We start from the raw sequence: 23,683 nt of genomic DNA, 5'->3' as shown, positions 1-23,683 counted from the left end.
CAAGAATTTGAACGGAGAATTAGAGAATTAATTTCCAATTTTATGTTATTACTTTTAGACATACATATTGGAGTTTAAACTCAAGTAATTAATACTTTTACTCAGCAAGAATGCATCCAATTGAAAGACATTTATGATGTTAGAAAATATTTCTATTTCAAATAAAAGCTGATATTTTGAACATTCAATGTGTTGCGGTTTCCACAAAAATATTAAGCAACACACCTGTTTTCAACATTGATAATAATAAGAATAAGCACCTCTGATTTTAAGGTCTTTTTCCCAAAATAACCTTCATTTATAATGTGACGGCGAGCCCCCATCATTCTTTCTCTTCCTCTCTGCTCTCGAAATCTGATTACGCGTTGCCCTTCTACCAGAAATATGCTTTTCCCATCTACCCTGCAACATTACAAACCGCATAATGCTCTCTTAAATCATATCAGCGCACTCATCTCAAACCCTTACATTAAAAACCAAGGTGCTTCACGTTTCTCCGATATGAGGCGTAGATGACATAAACAGAAAGAAAACCCAGCGAAATGCATTTCTTCCAGGGAGACCGTTGAGGAAGAGCTCTATAAATAGAGCCGTGTTGGAGAGCTCGCTGCTGTGGTTCTCAGTTATCCTAATTGGCATCAGGGCAGCTCGCTCCCATAAAGCTGATGGTTCGGGCCAGCTGTGTGGCCGTCAGACCCGGAGGGAAAGCTTGCGGGGTGAGGGGGTTTCGGAGGGGAGGACTTGGCGCCCGTCGGGTGGCGCTGATGTGTGGGGACAGGTGGCAGCGAGAGCAGAAGACCTTCTGGCACTCCGGCCTGCTTGTATTCTTAACTCTCCTGCTGAATGATTGTTTAGATTTAATTGGAGAGGATTCGTCGGGCCGGAGAAGTGCACTTTGCATACCTCTCACCACCAAACCTGCTTTTATTAACTTTCAGATACATACACAGGTGTTTATATTCAGTCCACTGACTGGCAAGCTCAGAATAGATGGGAGGGGAGCAATATTGAGACGTGCTGTTTTAAAGCAACCCTTAACAAAGAATGGACCTATTTTAGATTAGGCTATATATTTAAAAGTGTTTTTCATAATTAAAAGTAACATGAGAGCAACTCGGTATATACAGTATAAATTATTGATCATTTTTTTCATTAACCCTCATGTTCTGTTTGGGAGTCTGAGAGACTCCGTGACTCTTTTTATAGCTTAGAAAACATACTTAACGTTGGAGTATCAGGTTGATGACTTCCTGCACTCATGAGAACTGATTATAAACATAATTTTAACTTGCTAACATGCATCCAACGACCTCCATGAAATATATTACTTCAGTTTGGAGTCTCAGAGACCTCAGATATAAACAAAGAATAATTGCAATGGATTTTCACATGCAAAAAGGACCGTAGAAATGCATTCCTGCCCATTTCATTTGTTTTATTGGATTTTTCTACGATGTGTTTTTTTTTTCTCAAATCAAACAGACCCCAAATTGGAAGTTACAATTGTTACTATAATATATAAAAGCCATGTTTCACATTTAATCATTTCTGTCTAATTGTTTTTTGATTGGTCAGAGGAACATATTACAAGTATTTGATGGAAGAATTAGAGGTTTAATTTATTACATGTACATAATTGGAGTCTCTAAAACTCAGTCTGAGCAGAACATGAGGGTTAATTGTTTGAAATTAAAGTAGACTAACTTTAAAAAATTTGGGATCAGTAAGTAAAAAAGTTAAATTAATCATTTTATTCAGCAAGATTGAATTAAATTGATCAAAAATGTACAGTAAAGAAATGTTACAAAAAGATTTGTTTCAAATAAAAGCTGTTCCTTTGAACTTTCTATTTATCAAATAGATTTATCTGTTTTTTATTGTTTCCACAAAAGTATTAATTAGCTCAACTGATTTCAACATTGATAATAATAATAAAAAAAATGTTTCTTAAGCACCGAATCAGAATATCAGAATGATTTCTGAAGTATGATGTGACACTGAAGACTGGAGTAATGATGCTGAAAATTCAGCTATAGTCAAATAGAAAAGTTATTTTAAATTGTAATAATATTTCACACTATTACTATTTTACTGTATTTTTTGATCATATAAATTAAGTGAGCATAAGAGACTTGTATATTTTATTATACACAATTCTTGATACTCAAGTGTGTGAACACCAACTTAAAAGCCTCATCAGTATCTTTGCTGGTTCTGTTCTTCTTGTGTGGTTTCCTCTCCTGCTGTCCGTAGTTAAAACATTTTCATTGTGGAGTGTGATAAGTAATCAGTAAAAAGCTCAGCCGTTTCTTCAGGTGGCTTTAAGCTCTAATCCCTGTAGCAGAGCTCTCTGACTCAGCACGGCCGTACAGACACTGGAATAAATCCCCTCCTTTGCTTTCCTCTCTCATTCGCACACTCGTTTTATCCTCTTAATGAACAACGGGATAGTGGCCTCCGATTAGAAAAATAAGCCCATGTGGAATGAAGATTACAAAAAGATGATTTTAAACTGAATGCTAGTCTAAACGGGTCATTTAATAAACCCTGTGGCCTTGTTTTAGTCTTATAATACAGTGTTTCTTTGTCTCAACACTGTGTACTGTCACTTTAAATGCACTGACTCTTAAATATTTGCAGTTTAGTTAAGATAGAAATCAAGCAGTATGTGTGTGTGTGTGTGTGTATATATATATATATATATATATATATATATATATATATAAATATATATATATAAGTCTTAGGCATGCAAAAGTCTTAGGCATGTTAATACCCCCCCCCCCCCCCCCCCCCCTATATCTTTTGCTGTAGTGTGTCAGTAGGAAATATCAGTTTACATTTCCAAACATTCTTTTTGCCATTAATTGTAATAATCCAGTGAGATTTATGTATGCACAAGGAATCTGACAATAGCCAGGATGATCTGATCTCACCATCATCGAGTCCGTCTGTGATTACATGAAGAAACAGAAAAAACTGAGACAAACTAAATCCAGAAGAACTGCGGGAACGTCTCCAAGATGCTTGAAGAAACCTTCCTGCATATTAACATGCCTAAGACTTTTGCACAGTACTGTATGTATATGTATATATATATATATATACACTGTGGATGGATGGATGGATGGATGGATGGATGGATGGATGGATGGATGGATGGATGGATGGATGGATGGATGGATGGATGGACGGACGGACGGATGGATGGAACAACTAGACCAACACAAGTTTGTAATTATGAAAAGGTGTCATTTTGTAATGAGCTTCCTTAGTGAGTGTTGAAGAAAAACACACTGCAACTGGTTCATTAACAATTTAGAGAGCAGTCACTCCAATCTTTGTGTCAGCTCTAACACAACCATGAGATCACCATTACTGCCAGTATTGCATTACCGTGGAAACTGAATACATTTAAAAAAAAAAAGAGTCCATTATATTTTAAGTGAGTAATCCATTTTGATTACTGCCAGTGCACAGGTTTAAACATCACTTGCTAGCGCTGTTTTGTGTAGGAAAATGTGCATCTTCCTGTTCCTAGAAGTTTCTATTAAATTCCCAACTTGAGCCTTTTACAAATAGTTGGGAAAATGCTTTATCTGATGGTAGAAGATTGTTCGGGGGAAATGGGGGTGAAATGCATCAGTAGTAATGTGTAGAAAGATGATCTTGGCTCTGAGGTATGTGGACAGTGATATATTTATGATGACACTTTGACCTCAAGCTCATTTCAACGCATAACACATCTAAGACTGGGTTTTACTGCCTACAGAGTGTAAAATTAAGCCCAGTTTCTTTTTAGAGAAAAATGAAGCTCTTAATTCTTGAGCCTTGTAGTATCGGGATAGGCAGAGATGTGTTTTATCATGTATTTTATTAATTATGCCTTAAGTATGCATGATGGATGGATGGATGGATGGATCATATTTACTTTTCTATCTATTATTGTGTTTAAGCCATGTATTATTTTATTAAATACACATTATCCAAAGTAAATATGGGGAAATGTGTTAAACAGAGCTAAATATACTATATTACTGATTCTGAAGCATCATCGTGTTTTAGCTGAATCATATTAGGATTGAATATCAGGCTTGCCTATATATTGTTTATATTGTTTTTGTGGAAAATTATTGAGTGGTTTTTTTCTGTGTGGTTTTTTTCAGGATCCACCAACGTCGGTGTCATTGGGACTTAGAATGGAAGAGATGATCTTCAACTTGGCCGACACACATTTCTTCTTCAACGACTTGGAAGTAGGTCCATCATTTTTTGTGGCTTTGGGAATTCCTTTTGTTTTTTTTGTTTTTTTATTCTCACTGGCTTCAATGAAGCTCACTGCAAGCCTTCTAATACTGTGATTACTTCTGCAGCCTTTTTTAGCGGCCATATTTAAAACCCAGCCCCAAGATGTGGATAAGTCACAACAGAGTGTATACATTACATTACGAGCACAAGAGCAGTCCATTAAAGTTTAAGCCATAGCATCAACAACCATTTAATAGCAGGGTGCCTATTTCTCGCTAACGTCCCTCAGTGGTGAAGTATTACCTCGGAGCCCATGGGACACTATGAATTTTACATGCGCTGTCAGTCTCCCCGACCTGCGCCCACCACCACCACCACCCCCCTCCCTTCCCTGCCGCCCAGGCCAATTTGTCAGCTTCTAATATTTCTGTGCGTGCTCTGACTGTCTGCGTGTCATGCTGTGTGCTCGGTGTCTCTGACTCTCAGTCACGGTCTGAAAACGGCTGCTCTGCCCGCTCTGCCTGATTCATGTAGGATCAGTGTAAAATCTGCCCCCGGGGGCAGTTACTGAGAGGGTATCTAGGTGTCTGTCTGCCCCGCCTGGTGAGGGGTGAAAACGAAACTGGTGGGGTCACTTCTACTCGTGATTGGCAGCACTCCATGTGTTCATAACAGTGTAATTCAGTTTGACCAGATCTGGTGTTGCTCGATCTAGTACGTCATTTAGTGATTTAAACTGATCAATTGTTAAAATAGCTTCAGGCTTAAAAATATGCTAATAATTCAACAAACCCTTAAAAGCCGGTTCATCCAAAAATCAAAATTCAGTTATCATTTATTCACCTGACTTTCTTTCTTATTCCAAGTCTTCTGAAGTCGTACCATGGCTTTGTGTTAGAAGAGACCAAACTTTAAGTTGTTATTTATCTATTAAATTAATCTGTTGATTCAGTTCAGATTAAACTGTTATGAATGATTCATTCACAAATCGAACAGATCTGGTTCTGAAGTTCTTAACCCTATAAAACCGACTGTATCATATTTTGGTATTCGTATTTCTAAGGCCTCTAAATTATCAACATGCTCAAAACCTGTTGTACACAATCTGCTACAAGCCTAAACTACAAGTCTTCTGATTGGCCTTTTCATTTCATTCTCAAAGCATCCCCTTCAGGTCATTTCATACAGATTGTTTATAAAGTAAATGTAAGAATAACTTTTATAGTGTTACTAATATTTCCAGATGAACACTCACTCGACTGAACCAACTTTTTACTTGTTTATCCATATATCATTTTTTTAGAAAAATCATGTTAAAATAAATGATCGATAAGTTGACAACATATGTTTTTACATTGCTTTAACTCATCAAAATAAGTTAATACATTTTCCAACTTTTTTAAGTTATACTAGATTCAACTAATTTTTAAGTCAGTTTAATGTTATTTAAGTTGAAATGACTTAAAGTTGATTGTACTTAAAAATGTAAGGCAGTGACTTTTTTTAGTGTACGTTTCTCAGTATTGAATTAATCTTCCACAAATAAAAACTACAGACCTTTGTAACTATATATATATAGTTTGTGTTTTTCAACACTCAACAAAAAACTTCTTTATATTTTGGTTCAATAAACGTAATCTGACAAAAAATAAAAAATGTTTTTTACTTAACTCACTGATTCATGGATCCAGTTGCAGTGGAAGATTATCAAAGAATAATAAAAAAAATAGAAAAATTCAGTCTGTTTCCCACACAAAGCAATCGTATGACTTGGAATATAGCGATTGAGTAATATGCACCACTTTTATGATACATAACTTTTCTTTTTGAAGCTTGAAAGCTTCAGTTGCCATTTATTGTAATTACATGAAAAAGAGCAGCTTGAACATTCTTCAAACTTTATCCTTTTGAATTCCACTAAAGAATAAAAGTCATACAGATTTGAAACGACATGAGGGTGAATAAACGATAAAAGAAGTCTGCTTTAAGTAGCAGACTTTGCAGGCCAGATCTAACCGAGCCCGCTGAACCCACCCGATCCCAGACACCGCTGGCGAGCCGCTTTCCCTCGTCCCAGAACCCAACTCCACTGACCCATTGATTTTCCTCCGTGTCCTGCTTGTGGCTGACCTCGCGGAGGAGGAAATGTTTTGTTTGATACTTAAGTGTGAGGAGAACTGTTGCGAGCCTGCCAAGTCTCATTAGTCAACGGCCTCGCTCTGCTTTTCCTGCCACGAGAACCAGGGAGAAAGAAAATGTTTGTGCTGCCCGAGACATTCGAGTGACGGGGAGATTCCAATCGCACTCATCTTGATCAAAGTTAATTGGCAGCAATTGGCTGTTAAATATTTCCGTATGTTTGGCTACACTGAATTGTGCCCGCTGCACTTTGTATAATGGGTATGCCCCCCCCCCCCCCCCCCCCCCCCCCCCCCCCCCGATTTAAAAAAATAAAAATATGACAGTTTTGTGACAAAGCTTAAATGTGGCTTTTTCACAACATCTGTCCTGTATTTTGATTTCGTTTCATGTGTTTAAACCGCTCGCGTATGATTCGGCTGTCGAGGCATCTTGTAAAATGATTGGATTGTGCAATGTGCAGTTTTTCCTTTCTGCTATATCTCAGCAACGGAATTATTACATTTCGTTTTGACACTTTAAAGCTAAGGACATTTCTCTTAAAACGACAATTGCATGCAATAGCTGAATACTTCACTTTCTGTACTTTAGACCGTTACAGAATGTTTTCTTTGAACTAAACGGGGTGTTCAGATGGACAGAACAAAAAAATAAAAAAATAATTCAGCACTGAATTGGTGGGAGAATTTCAAACTGTAAATAATACCACAGCAGATATGTATTTTAGACCTTGTAGAAATGCACATGCTCGGTCTAATTTAGTCAAAGCCATAAAGGGATTTCCCTCTGGCTTTGCACATACAAATGCCTAATGGTGATTGGTGATTGTCAACTGTGTAACTTAGACAAATGTGCAAAGGACAGCCGGCACAATCCAGAAATACACTATCAGCCTCTCAGCTTTTGCTTTGTGCCAAGCACTTGCAATGCTCATTTTGGGGACTTTGACTTGTAATTATTAGTATTTAGTGTATAAATCCACATGGATACATTTTCTCGTGGTCACATCCTGTCTGATTAAAGTGTCGGTCTGTGTTGGTGATGTGTGGGGTCATGTTGCATTGTGTTGTGTTACACTATTCGGTGCAGTCGATGGGTTGGTATTTATTCGTCGTTCCGCCCGCTTTCTTGCACCTGTGTTTGATGGGAGTTTTATATATTCTGATAATAACAGATGAATGTTGATATAGAGGAAAGTAATGAAAAGGAAGAGGCATGTCGTATTGCTCTTAAGGGTTATAAATCACACACACACACTACTGTGACCGAGCAGACACATAAAGAGAAGTCTTTGGAAAAAGAGACACTCTGTATTGTTTTTTAGATTTTTTGGCTCACATAATTATTAATATTGTACAATGACGGAATATATTTCATGCTTGTCAGCAATATGATCCTTGTATTGATTGCAGTATATTGATTCAAATTTCTTCATGACAAAGGAAAATTTCAGGGACCACAAGTTTTATACTAAAATAGAGTGTGCAGAATGTCCTGTGCCATTTTTACGAATAACTTCATTAAATGGATAATCAAAATGTGTGTTGCTGAACAATTTATTGTATATTTAAAAATATAATATTCTTAAAAATCTCCAGGCCCATTTCTATTTTTACATTTATAAATACAAGTACACTATCATTCAAAAGTTTGGGGTCCGTAAGATATTTAAAAAAAATAAAAATAATAATAAGTCTCTTATGCTCACCAAGGCTGCTTTTATTTTATTTAAAATACAGAAGAAAAAAAAAAACATTAAAGAAACTGTTTTCTATCTGAATATATTTTAAAATGTAATTTATGCCTGTGCCATCATTACTCTAGTCTTCAATATCACATGATCCTTCAGAAATCATAATCTAATATGCTGATTCTTATCATCATAGTTGAAAACTGTTTTGCTGCTTAATTCTTTTGTGGAAACCGTGATACTTTTTTTCAAGGATCCTTTGATGAATGTTTATTTGAAAGTTAAATCTTTTGTAACATTATAGATACCTTTACTGTCACCAACTGAGCAGTTGTAATGCAGCCTTGCTAAATATTAATATTAATATTATGAATTTACCTAATATTAATTTCTTTTCTTTTAAAAAGATGTACATAAATTGGAAGCACAAATGATTTTTAAACCAAAACTTTTTTTAACAAATTAATAATCCTTTAATTTGTTGAAATATTAAGTTATTTTTTACTGGACAAATCACACATTTAACATGTGCACAGGACGCAGAGACTTGTTGGCGTTGTTCTCTTTGGTTATACCACAACTGGTTATACCATAACTCTTGTATGCAATTACCCAGCTTGTGAGATATGCTGCGTGCAGTACCTGAGTGTGAGGATGTTTTGGGGATGAAAGCATTCTTGTGTGTTGGGTGAGAGGTGGAGTGCGGGTTGGTGTGTGGGAATGTGCGTCTCTGGAGGCCCGGCCGTGCTCCCTCTCAGCAGGGAAGGGCCACGGCTCGCCGGGAGAGAAAACAACATAGAGCCGTCTGCGGGACAGAGATCTCCTCCCTGACTCTGCTGAGGTGGGAACGGTTTCAATTATCCCCGGCCGTACCTCGGCCGATGCATACCTGAGGCCAACCCGGTGACATTGCAAACGGGACGGGTTTAGCACCTCCGGGATGGAGGGGCATCGCTTATCAGTTTACAGCTGGAATCAAGTAGAGGTGTTTTTTTTTGTGTTTTTTTACAAATGCATAATTGTGACATTTTCTTTTCATTTAACAACACAGTGCTTTAACATCTTTACAGTGCAATTCAACTATCGTAGTTTCCAGTTGTCCTCTCGGTTATTTAGGTAGATAGCTTTGTTATTTAATATACTGTATTTCTGGCCAATACCACAAGCAAATGTTCCATCACAATTCCTCGAGCTCTTTGGAGCAAACCAAAATAGAGGAGTGACTCTTTTGAAAGTGAAATAAGTCATTATCATAACTTTCCCTGCACGTGTTGTGTGTTCGGGAACACGATTGACTCGGTGGATTTAATGTGTTTTTACGTCTAGACGCAGGTAGTGTCTTTTGGCTGTCAGAGCTCCAGAGGTCCCCAGGCAGGAGCCCTGATGTGTTTTGGAATGACTAAAGAGAGAAAGGAGAGCTTTTAAAGTCGGCCTGTCTATCTTCTCTCAGCATCGGCCCCTCTCTTACCCAGGAGCCCTCAGTAATGGGGCCTAAAAGCAATAAAGGTTATGCGTCTGTGGAAAATGTAGTGTTACAAACAATGTGGTGGCAAAAGATGGTTTAGAAGCTGATTGCTCACCCTTATGTATAAATAGAGTTTTTTGGGATTAAAGCAAGGTTGTGGTTTAAATTTAAGTCCCTAAATTAAGACAAAATGTGAAAATAATTTATCATTTGATATAATCCTCAAACCGGTAGGGTATTAAAAAGAGCAGGTTTTGCTTGTGTTCCTATTTTTTTTTTTTTTTACTTGCGTCACATCTATAAGGTAGAAACGCAGTGGAACATTTGGTGTTGATGTACCAGACCATGTTTGACCACATTCAAACCATATTTTCCATTATCTTCTCACCATCATACTTACTTTACTACACACAAAACATACTTAAGAATGAAATTCTTCTTAACTGCTTTTTTATATATATATATAACTTTAGAATAAAGTTAAGAATAATTTTAATTCCCAAAACCATTTCTTAAGACTGTTATTATCTCTTTTTTTATTCTTAAGATTGTTCTAAAGACACAACTTGAGAAGTATTTAAATTGCTGAAAAGAATTCTTAAAAGTCATCGTAAAATAATGGAGCGCAAATGAATTCAACATCTCTGCTCATTCTTGTGACATACTCTTTAAAAAAAGATTTAAAATACATGGCACCCTAACCTAACCTAACCCTAAAAAGTGGGATTCTGAGTGCTGAACTCCCATCAAACCTCACAAACCAAAAATAGTGTGCATGCTTTTTATGATTATTACGGTAATCTACAGGCAGCATAAAAAGACTTCCTTTGGTGTGTTGTCTTCGGCAAGAACTGCCGTAGAATCAAATAATACCAAAGCCTGTCATTTTCTTCTTAAGAAAAAGAATAAGATGTTTTTTTGGAGAACTTTAATAATTGTACTTAGGAATGTTTTTATGAACTTCTCAGAATTAATCTTCTTAAGAAGATTTTCATCAATCTGGCCCCTTCTCTTTTCTATCTTCATATGAGAGAGTGCGAAAAGCCTCGGTTTTAGGAAAGTCGCGCTTCCAGAGAGCTTTGTTTTACTCGGCTGTTTGAATTCCATGACTGTTCAAGCACAAACTGTGGATTGGAATGAAGTGGGTCTGAAGAACTCTCTTTGTTCTCCATATCCTGTGTCCGACCCACAGGTAAGCTGCACCCTCCCTCTTTCCCCTTTACCTCTCTCACCCTTTGCGTGGGCCAACTGTGGTGGGAAAGTGAAGGGGGGGGGGGGAGGGGGGGGGGGGGCAAACACTGGGGTCATGAACCCCCCTCACAGACGGGGGATGACAGACCCTGCCAATGGAGTGGCAGCATTGAGAACCTGCGAACCATGGATTGGGCTTTTTCACATGGACTTAGCTTGTAGGCTTGGAGGAATGTTGTGATGATGGCTGTAATCACTCACACTGTGCCTTTGTTACCTGGGCCGCTCACCTGTGTGGGGAGCTGGTTCCTTCTCCAGAATGAGATTCAGCAAAGTTTAGGGTCTGGCCCAAAGGCACGGCCAGGGATGAAAGCCTGGGCTGAGAGAGAAGAAAGAGAGAGAGGAAAAAAAAAGAGAAACGGAGGTAGCCAGGGAGAGTAATGCAATACGGATGTTTCCAGCTCGGGACGAGAGAGAAAGTGAGGTTTGTAGTTTTAAATAATCATTTTCTTTTTTGACGTTCTGCAGCATTTGCTTCTGTGCAGTCGGCAGCAAAGCCCTTCCTCTGGCCAACAGGAAGAATCAGCCAGTCCAGCCTGATTGCTTAATGACAGATGCCAGCCGAACAAAGGAGGCTCTGATAGTTCGCATAAATGAAAAGGTTTTTCTAGGCCTGGATAGTCAGAGGAGGAACTGAAAAGAAAATGAGAGCGAGTGAATGGAAATAGAGAAGAGCTGATTTCAAGGTGTTTATTTTGTAGTTTGTTAGGCTTCTCTTGCAGTTTCCCACAGTTTTTCCCACACATTTACAGATTTGTTTTGTCTACCAGGGCCATATAGTGTAACGAATGAGAGGAGATCAAAAAATTGATGAATTAAACAGAGACATAGTGTTTGTGTAAGACGTAATTATGTATGGATTGCAGAGGAGGATCTTTACACAGCCTACTGTAGGAACATCTGGTCTTGGTTAGGTGTGATTTTAGGTTTGTAAGAACCACTTCTTGGTGAACAAGGAGATCCACAATGAAGAAAAGACAGACCTATTTACACTTTGCCATCTATAGGGGTCAACATGACACAATTTGTTTCTTATATATTCATTCCAAATGCATAAAATATTTATGCTTGTTTAGTTTTTATTTTATTTTATATTTTTTAGGTATAATGTCAAGAATTAATAAATGTCCTTATATTACAATGCAGAAAAATCATTACAGGAATGAGATTGTTGTTGCATAATCTTGTATTATTATTTTTTATTATTATTTCAATTGCTTCACTATTATTATTTCATTTCATTTTAGCTATAAAACTAAATTTAAATATGTATAGTATATTTATATTTATCACTTTTTACTTAATGGATACACCATATTACATTTCCAGTTCATTAAATGTAAACCGTCCTTGAAAATGGTATAAAAGTTCAAAAGCATGCAACCAACATGAATAGAAAAAGTGTGTTTAAAGTACATGCTGTCATGAACTCTCTTAAACATCATTGACCCCATTATCTCAATTGAATTCCTACCACCAGCTCAATTGTGCTAAACTTCAAGCAATATTTACAGTATCTCTTCCTTTCAACATAACACGTTTTTGAAGATACCTTCAGACAGCCACCCTTGAAGATCAACCACATGCTGTATTTAACCACTTAAAGCTGGCCCATCCTCGGTCATTAGGCTTAACGGTGTTTACGAGCGCTTAAGAAGCTGCCCTAATGAGTCTCATGAGTTACTGTAAGACATTAGGACCGGGCGGCTCCATTAGGGTCCGGGTGCAGCTACCAGAGTGGCAGTCAAGTGGTTTATGTGGGCTCCAGCTGTGTGCAGTAATTGCTAGAGGTTGTGCATTCTTTCTCTGCCCTCACTTTCATCCCGGAGGTCTGGAAGCCCACAACAAGACTGTTAATTGTGTGTCGTAATAACCAGAGAATTAAAAGGCAATGTAAACATGCGGTGATTCCGTCAAAGGGCGATGGTAACGTGTCAAGAGACCTAGACAGCTGCGCACAATTGAACAAGGGCAAAACTACTGGAATGTGTTTTTATGTTTTGGATGTTTTTGGTTAGAAATATTTCAAATACTCCATGTTTTATTTATCTGCAATGGCGCATTTGTCATCATAACGGTTAATACTCAGGATTAAACGTTGTGGCGGCGGCCCCAGCTTTCTGTAATGATTTTGGCCTGTCCAAAGGTCCTCTTTGAAAAACAAATTGGTACTTCAGAAGTATTACAGATCCACTGCTGACTATCTAGAAACAGATTACACAAATAGCTGGAGGTGTTCCTGAGCCGCGGCTGCAATTGGCAGTCCATCTTTTGGCCCCGCAACACTCCGAGTTCTCCATGTGAGGTCACCCCGACTCCCCCCTCACAAACCCTCCCGCCTCCTTCCCCCCTCCCCCTTATCTGAGCCTGTGGAGCCCTGGAGAGGAGGAGCAGGGCACCAGGTCAAAGTCTTTTCCTCTTTGGATCTCGAGGCTTGCTGGGAGAGGCTTGGCGAGAGAATGGCTGCATTAGAGCAGGGGTTGGGGGTCAAGATTTTAATTCTGTTAAAGAACAGCTGGTTTGAGTTTCTCTTCACGTCGCTCTCCCCTCCCTCTCCCCACAAATCCAGAGAGATGAAAAATTTGTTCAGAGGGGAACCAGTAAAATAAAAAAGGTTTACGGTCTAAAGCGCTTACCCCTACCCTGCTGTAGCATTAGACAGGAATGCAATAACGTCAGCATTTGGCCAGGTTCAGATTGAGTTAAAACAAGGAAGTCCTTTTTGTATTTTTGTGTCTTAGCAGCCAGTTGAAACTTAATTAAAAGGCTTAATGTTCTGGAAAGGAAATTCTAAGGAATGGCTAAAAGGAAATAGCCTCTTCTAAAATTCTACTACCAAGTAAATTGTTAGATTAAACTTGAAATTTGAATGGTGGTCAGCTAATTTATAAGTGTATGTATTTATTATTTTTAATTTATTACATTTTTTTTTTTTTTGGAACGCCCAAGCCACCAACTCTGTCTTTCCATGTGATTTTTGTTTGATTTGAATGCTCAGGCTCACTAATATCTAGAGCTCTTCCGAGGGGAGGTGGGAGAGGACGACTATAAATGGAAAACTAATAACAGATTTTCAGTCTGCTTTCTCCAAAAAGCTGGCCTCAGGCTGTGTTGGTGTGTGGCTCAGCAGCAATCAGAGGTCATAATTTCATTGGCGGTTAGCATCAGGTTCAATTTTTCTAGTACGTTACATTTACCAGAAAGTCTGGTTTGTGTTACTGTGTACACTGGCTGAATCAGCTTTGAGCTGTAGAATCATTCAGCCTCTCCAAGAAGTGGAGACCCTGAAGGGGGCACAGACGCACTCATTATCCCACAGCTATCTCTTTGTTCAGGCACCAGTCTCTGGACTAGCAGACCTAACACAGAGAGGCCACCTCTACCTTCCCGGAGTCTACCGATCCCGTCCCAATTGACTTTCCGTACCAGCAGATGTGCATATCAAGAGATCCCCCTAGTGGTAGAGGCCAAATGGGTTGGATCCCTGGTCCCCTGATGATGGTGTTTATTTTCATTAAGATTTAGCAGGTGGGGGGGTTAGGGGCTGGAAGTGGTTGAGGGTTGATTTGAGCTTTTAGGAGAGAGCTTTCAATTGGGAATTCAACAGTTGTTGACATTATTCACTTCATGGATTCAAGCTGCCAAATCGAACCCAATTTTGCACATGAAAACAATTAATCAAATTGGTATATTTGAATTCCAGTCGGCTCACCATCCTTTGTTTTGCTTGTGTCTAGGAGTGCGATCAAGTCCATATCGACGATGTGTCGTCGGACGACAACGGGCAGGATCTAAGGTAGAGTTGGCATCGTACTAGCCATTTCACAGTTCACTCTGGCTGAAGTCGAGCTCAAAAGCCCTCTCTCTTTCTCTCTTCTCCGTTCAGTACATATAATTTTAGCACAGACGGATTCCACGCTGCTGCCACTAGTGCCAACCTGTGCCTGGCCACCGGCGTACGAGGAGGTGTGGACTGGATGAGAAAGCTTGCCTTCCGCTACAGACGAGTAAAAGAAATTTACACCACCTATAAAAATAACGTCGGAGGTAATCCCCCAATAAACTGCTTTTCTAAAATTGCTGGGGAAGAGGGGTGGTGCGTCAACAAAAGCACTCATAAGTTTCTCAAATAATCCCTTATGCAGAAACCACTTGGTCTGGGTAAATTTCTAAATTTCTCAAAGTATTCGCAGGACGGTCCAACTCAAACAATGTTTCTGTTCATTTTAGGTCTGCTTGGCCCGGCCAAAAGGGAAGCCTGGTTGCAATTGCGAGCAGAAATTGAAGCCCTGACTGACTCCTGGTTAACACTGGCACTGAAAGCACTAACATTAATCCACTCAAGGTAGGCCTTAGCACGAGCGAATTATATAGAGCCCATCACTGATACACATAAATCAGGGAGAGGCATGAATAACGGTGCTCTTTATACCCCAATACCTCAAAGAACACTTATTCTCTGTATTATTTTGAAAAAAAGATATCATTTTAGGGCACAATTAAAGGTCCATTTATCACGGGGCATTTTGGATGACGAATGGCACGCCTGTTAGACTTGTCCTCCCCTGTGTGCTTTAACTTGACATAATTTGCCTTTCAATTACAGATCAAACTGTGTGAACATCTTAGTGACCACAACACAGCTCATACCTGCCCTCGCCAAGGTCCTTCTGTACGGACTGGGAGTAGTATTTCCAATTGAAAACATTTATAGCGCCACGAAAATAGGTAAGTGTGAGCTCTGTATTAACTACCTGTGTGTGAACGGATTCTATTGGAGTGTGGCCGTAATTACTATGATATTATGTGTAAACAGCGCAAGACACATGGCGTGTGATTGGGTTAGGCTGCAGAAGTGGCAGACACAAGAGAGGGTTGATGTTCAGGAAGAGGTCTAATCAGGCTGGGATTATTTTCTTGGAGCTCAGCCTGAACTGGGCCTCTCCTTTTCAGGTCCACATATGAAACCACTTCGGCAAATTTATGTCATTCCACTTTGACATTTTTTTTTTTTCTCTTCTTTTCAGCCTCTGCACTTTTTCGAATGCAAAATAAACACCAACCTTTACTTTCGTACTTTCGTTTGCGCAAAGCCCTTGCTGCGGCATTTGCATGTGAGGTTGATTTGGCTTGTTTTAGCCATTTGTCCCACGTTCTGGGAGGAATAATGCTTTTCAGACTACTTTTATTTTAGCATCGATCTTATCGTATCTCCAACCCAAGGCAAAGTGTTTACACTGCGTAATTTTGTGTAACTTATTGCGAATTTAAAGAGCCCCTCACCGGGGCTTGGTCTTGGATGTGGCTTCCTTGCTTTCCGCAGCAAACTTAACCTGTTTCTCCTCTCCCCAGGAAAAGAGAGCTGCTTCGAGAGAGTAATCCAGAGGTTCGGGAGGAAAGTTGTTTATGTGGTGGTGGGGGACGGTGTGGAGGAGGAGCAAGGGTCGAAAAAGGTACGAAGACACCCAGAACTCTACACCACTTTTCCCTCAAACCTTCAATCCATTCTCTGAAAAATGTCATTGGACCAGCGAGAGAATAAATCTCACATTGTAATCAGCTCAATTCTTTTGACAGCTCAAGTGTAAAGGGAGGCAAGATGACATAATTACACGTCCCTGCATGTGACTGTGCCGTTTCACCATTTGTAATGCTAGACAAGTCCTCTCAGGCATGTTAGAGAGCCCGTTTCATAAATTTAACATGCATTTGAGAGGCTTAAATCATTGTTTGATAAGTTGAGGATATTCAGAAGAACATTAGAACCGTCAGAGGGGCAGCCAAACACCTTAGTGTTGTTTTCCACGACTCACGAAACGAACCAGAAGATTTATGTTACCTGCTGCCTGTGTATTCAGAACCTCTGCCAAGTTTTCATGTAAATCCAGAGCTATAAACCACAAAACCTGAAATTATTCATCATGTAATTATCAAAGCCGATTGTTGTTCAGACAGGTTGCAAACAGATGAATGAGTGTTGATGTGATTCTTTATTATATTGTGCCAAGTGATTAGTTCCATGTTGTCAATTAATCATAGAAGGAATGTGAACGTAGGAAGTCAACACCAAGTTTAAGTTTTACATGTCAGTCCCCATTTCCTGTGAAACAAAGTGTTTAGATGTTACACCGGGGATTTTAATAAGTCCTTGGCACTTAAGAAGCCTGCAGTTTTGTCAGATACAACACTGGTGTCAAGGGTGACATTGTATGAAACCACCAAAGCAAAGACAAACCTTTGTATACTTTCGTTTTTTTTCCATCGTATCCCAGAAACAATTCCCCTCTAGTTAATAACCGACCAAGGCAAAGGGAGATACCATCTCTGGCTTTTAAAGTTAAAAGCAAAGACAATTTACAAAACAAAAGAAAAGAGTCTTTTAAGGGTCAGTGCAAGCTTCTCTAAGCGGAACATATGCCTGAGAGAGGCTATACCTTTGATAAGACTCAGTAATGGTTTGTGTGTGGACGTCTCTGAGCTGACAAGCTTCTTTCATTCTGGCAGAATCATATTTCCCTGTGGCCTCTCCCAGGAACAATGCCTCATTTGCAGTGTTGTGTCCGGATAAGTTTGTGCAGAGGTGCTGTGTATATATAGTGCATTTAATAGTTTTCATTTCCCACCTGGAGATTCTTTTTCCTGAGGAGTATTATGGGGTTTATGAGGATTCCTTACTTTGTATATTTGTAAATATGTAATATTTTTGAAGACATTTTGAATTCGAAAAATTATTACATTTTTTATGTCTAAATTGTTCACTGCCTATTAATATTTAAACATTTAGCTGCCAAATCATCGTGCAGAAACATGCACACAAAAAAACATTAAACAGGAAATGATAAACAGGACACCTTCATGGTTATGTGTCAAGGTCCAAGTTTCTTAAAATATCAGATCATTGAATCTTTTTATGACAAGGCAAAATTAGCTCAGGTTGTAAAATGTCATGTGTCATGTGTCAATTTTTATGATATTTATGAATTCGTCATATTTGTGCATATATATGAAAAAATGTAAGACTTTTTTTTTTTTTTTTTTTGATGGTTACACCACTTTTTTTTTTTTTACATTCAATTAAAAGTTCTAAATGTTTTTTGTAAAACCACATGAAACCAACATGCATACAAAAACTACATTACTAAGAACTTTGCATGTTTTTTAATATATTTATCTTTATTTTCTTATATGTCATTAAGCTAACTGTCAAAATGTGATCTTTATATTATTACTAGCCTATTATTTAAAGTGATATTTACTGAGTGACCTCAATGGTATGGTGTGTTGTAGTTTGCAAGTCCTTCCTCTTCTCAAGTCTCGTGATGTTACGGGCCATCAAGGCTGTTCAGTCGGCACTCATGGGCGTGATTGTTTTTCTAAGTGAAGTGTTCATTGCAGGTTTTGTGTTTCTTTATTTTCTCTTTCACCCTCAAACACTCTTGCTCTCTGTGTCTTTTCCAGCACAACATGCCTTTCTGGAGGATCTCTAGCCACTCTGACCTCATGGCCCTTCACCACGCTCTGGACCTGGAGTACTTGTAGCACTGTGACGGCTCTGTCCCAGGGCGTGCGAGGGCCCTGAAGACCCAAACCCAGCACCGTCAGCCTGCTTCGTCGCCCGAGCGTCTGCGTTCCAACAGCACCAGACCAAAAACAAAATCGTTCACACACACAACGTAGAGAGAGCGACACTCTCAGCGTGTTGACACATGGCCGCAATTCGTCTTAACCCTAAACCTTTTTCGAAGTGGAGGAGAGTGAATTTATGGCGCTGCAGCTGCTGGCCCTGGTTACTGTGAATTGGCTTTTTTTTCCAAAGCCATCAAAATGTTTTACAGCCCTGTCTACGCGGGGGACTCGGCAAGGGTTCACACCTGTGACAAAAACTGAGCTACCGATGCCTTTGGAACTCAGCAGGACTCCGATCCCACTGCGACTTGGTGTAATGTTTTGTCTCTATGTCTCCGTCTTTCTCAATCGATGGTACAAAGACAGTCGTTTTTTCTCGTTTCTCCAGCCCCATCGCCCTGGATGTCCTGCTCTTCTTATTTATAATCTTCAAGAGACTTTGTGGAGCGGCACCGGCCCCAAAAAAGGCGCTTTGTTTTAAGAGACTTGTGCCTTTTTGTGTTACTAAGTACTTTGATTCCACTACACCAAGAAGTTTATGGAAGAAAAAAAAAGGATTTTCTAAGTAATTTAAGGAAAAAAATTTAACAAAACACTATTTACATTGCAGAGACAATCGTGTACAGACATTTTTTTGTGTGTAAATTTGTAATCACTGGACTATTCTTTCCTATATTGATAAGGTACATGCTGTGGAAAGCGCTTCATGGAAGTTCGTAAAGGCGTTGCCCGCAGTAGCTCGTGCAAAGCCTGAAAGTGTTGACGTGTTCGAGGTTTAATTCAATAAATAAATGTAGATAAGGATTTTTTTTTTTTTTTTTTTTGTGATAATTGTTTTGTCATGACCAAAAGCATGGATGTCAAGTGTCAATAATTTCGTATTTTTCTTCAGTGATGTTTTGTTTCCTCCTTTGTACGCTTCTGGTGGTGAGAACTTGTAGAGACTTTCTCCACAATGAAATGTGACTCTTTCTGTCAGAATTTCATACCGGATAGAGTGAATTAAGTCCCAACGGTAGCTCAAACTCCCAAGGAAGAACATAAACAGCATAATAAGAATAATAATCTTCTGAATGTCAAGCTTCAAACTGAGTGTAAATGTCTGTATCTCCCAGTACTATCTCCTGCCCGAGCTGGACATTGAACCGGGCATTTAAGCTTAAATAGGTTTTATTATCTTTTGTACTGGCGCTAAAGCAGAAAGTCTTGTACAGCAAGTGTAATTTTTGTATGAAGTAGTCTTTTTATTTTGATTGAGTCCACTGTAGTTGGATTTTCATGATGCATATTGGTAGTTCTAAGGTAACTGTGGACTGGAAACTCTAGCTCTTAGACTTTAAGAAAGAAAGCCACTACTCACTCACACCTACACACACACACACACACTCACAATGGAGTTTAGAACATACATGTGCTATCGACTGTGAATTTCCCCAGCTAACTCGATCTGTTTCTAATTTTCCCTCCCGGCACATGATGATGTTCGACTCCTGCAGGTGAGGTCGTCTTCTCTGGCCTAGTTTTTCTCACCACATTTACAATTTCACCCCTCTTATTGCGTCGCCCGCCACCCCCCCTTACTGGGGAATCACATTTTGCTGCTAGATCATGGTAACAGTAGATGTTTTCTAGATTTAACACAGCATTTTTTTTTTTTAAATAAATGATGCAATCATAATGCAAACTGGAAATAATTTACGATATGTGGGCCTCATTGTGAAACACAGTTTGTTGTGTCTACAAAAAAAGATGTGTACAGATGTTTTTGACATTTATTATTTGATTGTGTTTAAATTAATAAAAACTGATTTGTGAACTGTTACACACATTTCCCCTTTTTGCGAGTGATTGAAATGGTGGCTTTGCAATAATCTGCCATGGAGTTTGTATTTATTGACTGTTTGGTCCTACGATCAAATGCCTCCAAATTAAGTGTTTTGGAATGGCGGTCTTCTGAACATATGAGCAACTGATGCGTGTCCAGAGATCATTATATTAACATTTTACATATACATATACATACACACACGCACAGAAGGATGACGTTATAAAAGTTTTTATTGGGATTGGGAATGTAATATCTGTGTGGCCTCTTTTGTCATTTGGTGGTCTGCAATTCAGCATTTCCCCCAGCAACAGATTCTCAGACAACACGTCATGTATGGCACTTTTGCTTAAAACATCATAACTGATGTAATGTCATATAAAGCTCTCCGTTCCTCTCATCTCTGTGCAAAGCAACTGTTAGAACAATATGTGGGATTTCAAAGTACATTTAAAGTCAATATGTTCAGTTCATTTTAGGGACTCGCTTCCAGTCTGTGGGCCCTATCATACACCCGGTGCAATGCAGCACCAGGCGCGACGCAAGTTTTTTTTTGCTAGTTTCAGCCCGACGCAGTTATCATTTTCACGACCTAAAGTCACATTGTTTAAATAGCAAATGCATTTGTGCGCCCATGGGCGTGCTGGTCTGAAAACGAGGTGTATTCTGGCGCATTGCTATTTTGAGGCAACTGAAATAGACTGCGCCATTGACCAACTGAAACTTGGTCTAAAGTCAATGGCGCAGTATTTTTTATTTTATTTTTTATTTAAAGGAGCATTGCGTAGGTTTTTACTTAAAAAAATCTTTAAGATAGAGTTTTCATTTGTACATGTATGAGCCAACCATGATGTAATAAAAAGAATGACACCTTGACTGTCCACCACGGTTGCCTCTATCAGCCTGTAGGCTCAATTGTGTGTGGAGGAGTCGGGCCCGAATCGGCGCGAAAATTCACAAAATGTGACGTCATGCGCGTTCTCGTCTACTTGGGCTTACATCCGTACGGCACGGCAGCCATTAGTAAGCAGCGGCAATCGGTAGTGTTTTCCAATGGCGTTTTCTTACCTCAAACATTATGCTGGTGAATCTCGACGAGCCGTGAGTGGTTGCTGCGGCAACCCTGGTTGATGTGGTCGTGTTCGTACGAGGAGCGTGTGCGCACCGAGAACGAGCATGAGACTGGCTGCAGTTCCTCTAACGGCCACTGGTGTCAGTAACTGTTAGAAATTTCAGAACCTACGCAATGCTCCTTTAAAGAGCACGTTAGTAATATGCGCCTAGGCGGGTCCACAACATGCGTACACTTTGTCCCGTAGATGGTCTGCATGCGCTTTTTAACCACTTGCACTTCAGTTTTTCCGCTTGCAAATCCGCCATGTAAATAGCGAATCCGCCATGGCGCGAGCGCAACTGGCTTTTAAAGGGAATGGGAGATGAGACTTTGATTGGTTTATTGCACGTTACACCCAAAACACACCCATTACACCCAAAACACACCCAGTGGGGTGGTTGGGGTGGTTGGGGTGGTTGGGGTGGTTGGGGTGGTGCAATGGATAAGACACATGCCTTTGGTGTGAGAGACCCGGGTTCGAATCCACTGTGAGACACCAATGTGTCCCTGAGCAAGACACTTAACCCCTAGTTGCTCCAGAGGCGTGCAACCTCTGACATATATAGCAATTGTAAGTCGCTTTGGATAAAAGCGTCAGCTAAATGAATCAATGTAAATGTAAATGTACTCATTAAGTGAATAGGGACATCCCTTTTAGGCCATGCGCCGGGTGCGCCGACCATTTTTTCCGTCGTTAAACTAGCAAAAGTGGATTCGGACACATCCTAAGTGCACTTGCGCCGTGAGCTTTAGACCATGCGTTTAGATCGTTAAAATAGGGCCCAATATGATGCAAAAACAATGTTAGATGTTTAAATTGATCACAAATTGACAGAAATGTATCTTTTCTTTTGGTATGAATACTGTCTGATATGTAGTACTATCAGAGTCCGGACTCGAGACCGATTTCTGCTTTCTCGGACTCGACTCGGACTTGTTCCTTCAAAGACTCGGTCTTGACTCGGACTCGACATTTCAAAGACTCGGTCTTGACTCGGACTCGACCCTTCAAAGACTCGGTCTTGACTCGGACTCGGCATAGGCGGTCTCGTCCCCATCACTAGTCCACTAGAATACATACCACTAGAAAATTTAAATGCTCTGCATGTCCTAACTATGATTAAAAAAGTCAGGGTGGGCTTAACATGTTGATGACAGAGCAGCACTGTTGAAGCAGTTTAGAAAAATAGGCAGAAGATGATGCATGTGGTAGGGATTTTTTTAATGATAGTAAAAGCATAGTCCATATTAAGACGTTAAGACTGCTCCTCTAAACAATTTCCAATCTAGCTTAGTCTGTAGGCCTAACTGTTGATTATTAACTGGGGTGATATTAAATCATGAATATGAAAACTGACATGTTTTTATGGTCTTGGTCTCGACTCCTAAAGACTCGGTCTCGACTCGGACTTGCTTCCTCAAAGACTCGGTCTTGACTCGGACTCGACTGAATTTGAAAACCGACGGACTCGGTCTCGACTCGGACTCGACCCTTCAAAGACTCGGTCTTGACTCGGACTTGGCATAGGCGGTCTCGTCCCCATCACTACTGTCTGATCATATTCTTTATAAAGAGACAGATAGAAGCTTTGATTTTCAGTTTTAGCTGTATTTCTGGATTCAGATGAGGGGAATACGCTATAATCGTGCTACATAGGCACCAGCGATTTGTCAGTCGGGCGGTTTGTGTTATTCTTGGGGAAAGTTGAAGGTGAAACCCTCACCTAATTGTGATTTCTCTTTGCAGAACAGCCAAATGCTTCCAATAACAGCTCCTCTCCACAAATGTTTCCCTGTGTTTTTCTAAAAAAAAAATCACAGCTCGGCCACTTGCAGTTGGGAGTGGAGTTGGTTTATATAACGCATGAAAAATATTTATGAGGCTGATTTTATGAGGTGGCCAAAATGAAGATGTAACGAGAGACTGGCAGAGGAATAGAGGCGTTCCTGCAAGTGCTCAGAAGAATCAAGCATTCATGGAATCTTATTTTACAAATATTGAAGTCAATTATGTTTTCAGATGGCATCTAAGCAATATGCCAGGGGGTTTAAAGGCTGCCAGGAAGAGCTGATAGGGCTGTTATCCTTGGAATGCAAAAAAAAAAGAAAAAAAAAGAAGGAGAAGCCAGATTTCTGTCTGAGGCTCATTTACCACATTGGGACAGAATGGGTTTTGTTCACTTTTGATATACAATGGATCCAAAAGTCTGAGACCACATTGGAAAAACTGGGATTAAATGTATATATATATATATATATCATCTAATTATCTATCTATCATCTCAAACCAACTTATCCATGCAGCGTCATATTTTTGTTGTGAGT

At 39.5% G+C, this 23,683-nt stretch overlaps 1 protein-coding gene across 7 annotated transcripts in view; it reads left to right on the top strand.

The window, feature by feature from the left end:
* The window catches only part of eya1 (EYA transcriptional coactivator and phosphatase 1), a 44,592-nt gene extending 24,352 nt beyond the window's left edge, over positions 1–20,240 (top strand). For 6 of the 7 annotated variants that reach the window (XM_084398269.1, XM_084398270.1, XM_084398268.1 and 3 more), the window contains 7 exons: positions 4,167–4,256; positions 14,531–14,589; positions 14,680–14,840; positions 15,024–15,138; positions 15,400–15,521; positions 16,146–16,246; positions 18,252–20,239. In XM_084398269.1, coding sequence (XP_084254395.1) covers positions 4,167–4,256; positions 14,531–14,589; positions 14,680–14,840; positions 15,024–15,138; positions 15,400–15,521; positions 16,146–16,246; positions 18,252–18,332 — 729 coding nt within the window. In that variant the 3' untranslated portion in view covers positions 18,333–20,239. Of the gene's footprint in view, positions 1–4,166; positions 4,257–14,530; positions 14,590–14,679; positions 14,841–15,023; positions 15,139–15,399; positions 15,522–16,145; positions 16,247–18,251 lie in introns of all 7 variants that reach the window. The other variant, XM_084398267.1, reaches the window with a different exon arrangement.
* Positions 20,241–23,683: the final 3,443 nt, after the last annotated feature.

Source organism: Rutilus rutilus, assembly GCF_951802725.1.
Source record: "Rutilus rutilus genome assembly, chromosome: 24".
In the NCBI taxonomy this organism is placed as follows: domain Eukaryota; kingdom Metazoa; phylum Chordata; class Actinopteri; order Cypriniformes; family Leuciscidae; genus Rutilus; species Rutilus rutilus.
Note: the sequence above shows the minus strand (reverse complement) of the source record. Positions and strands in the feature narration are given on the sequence as shown.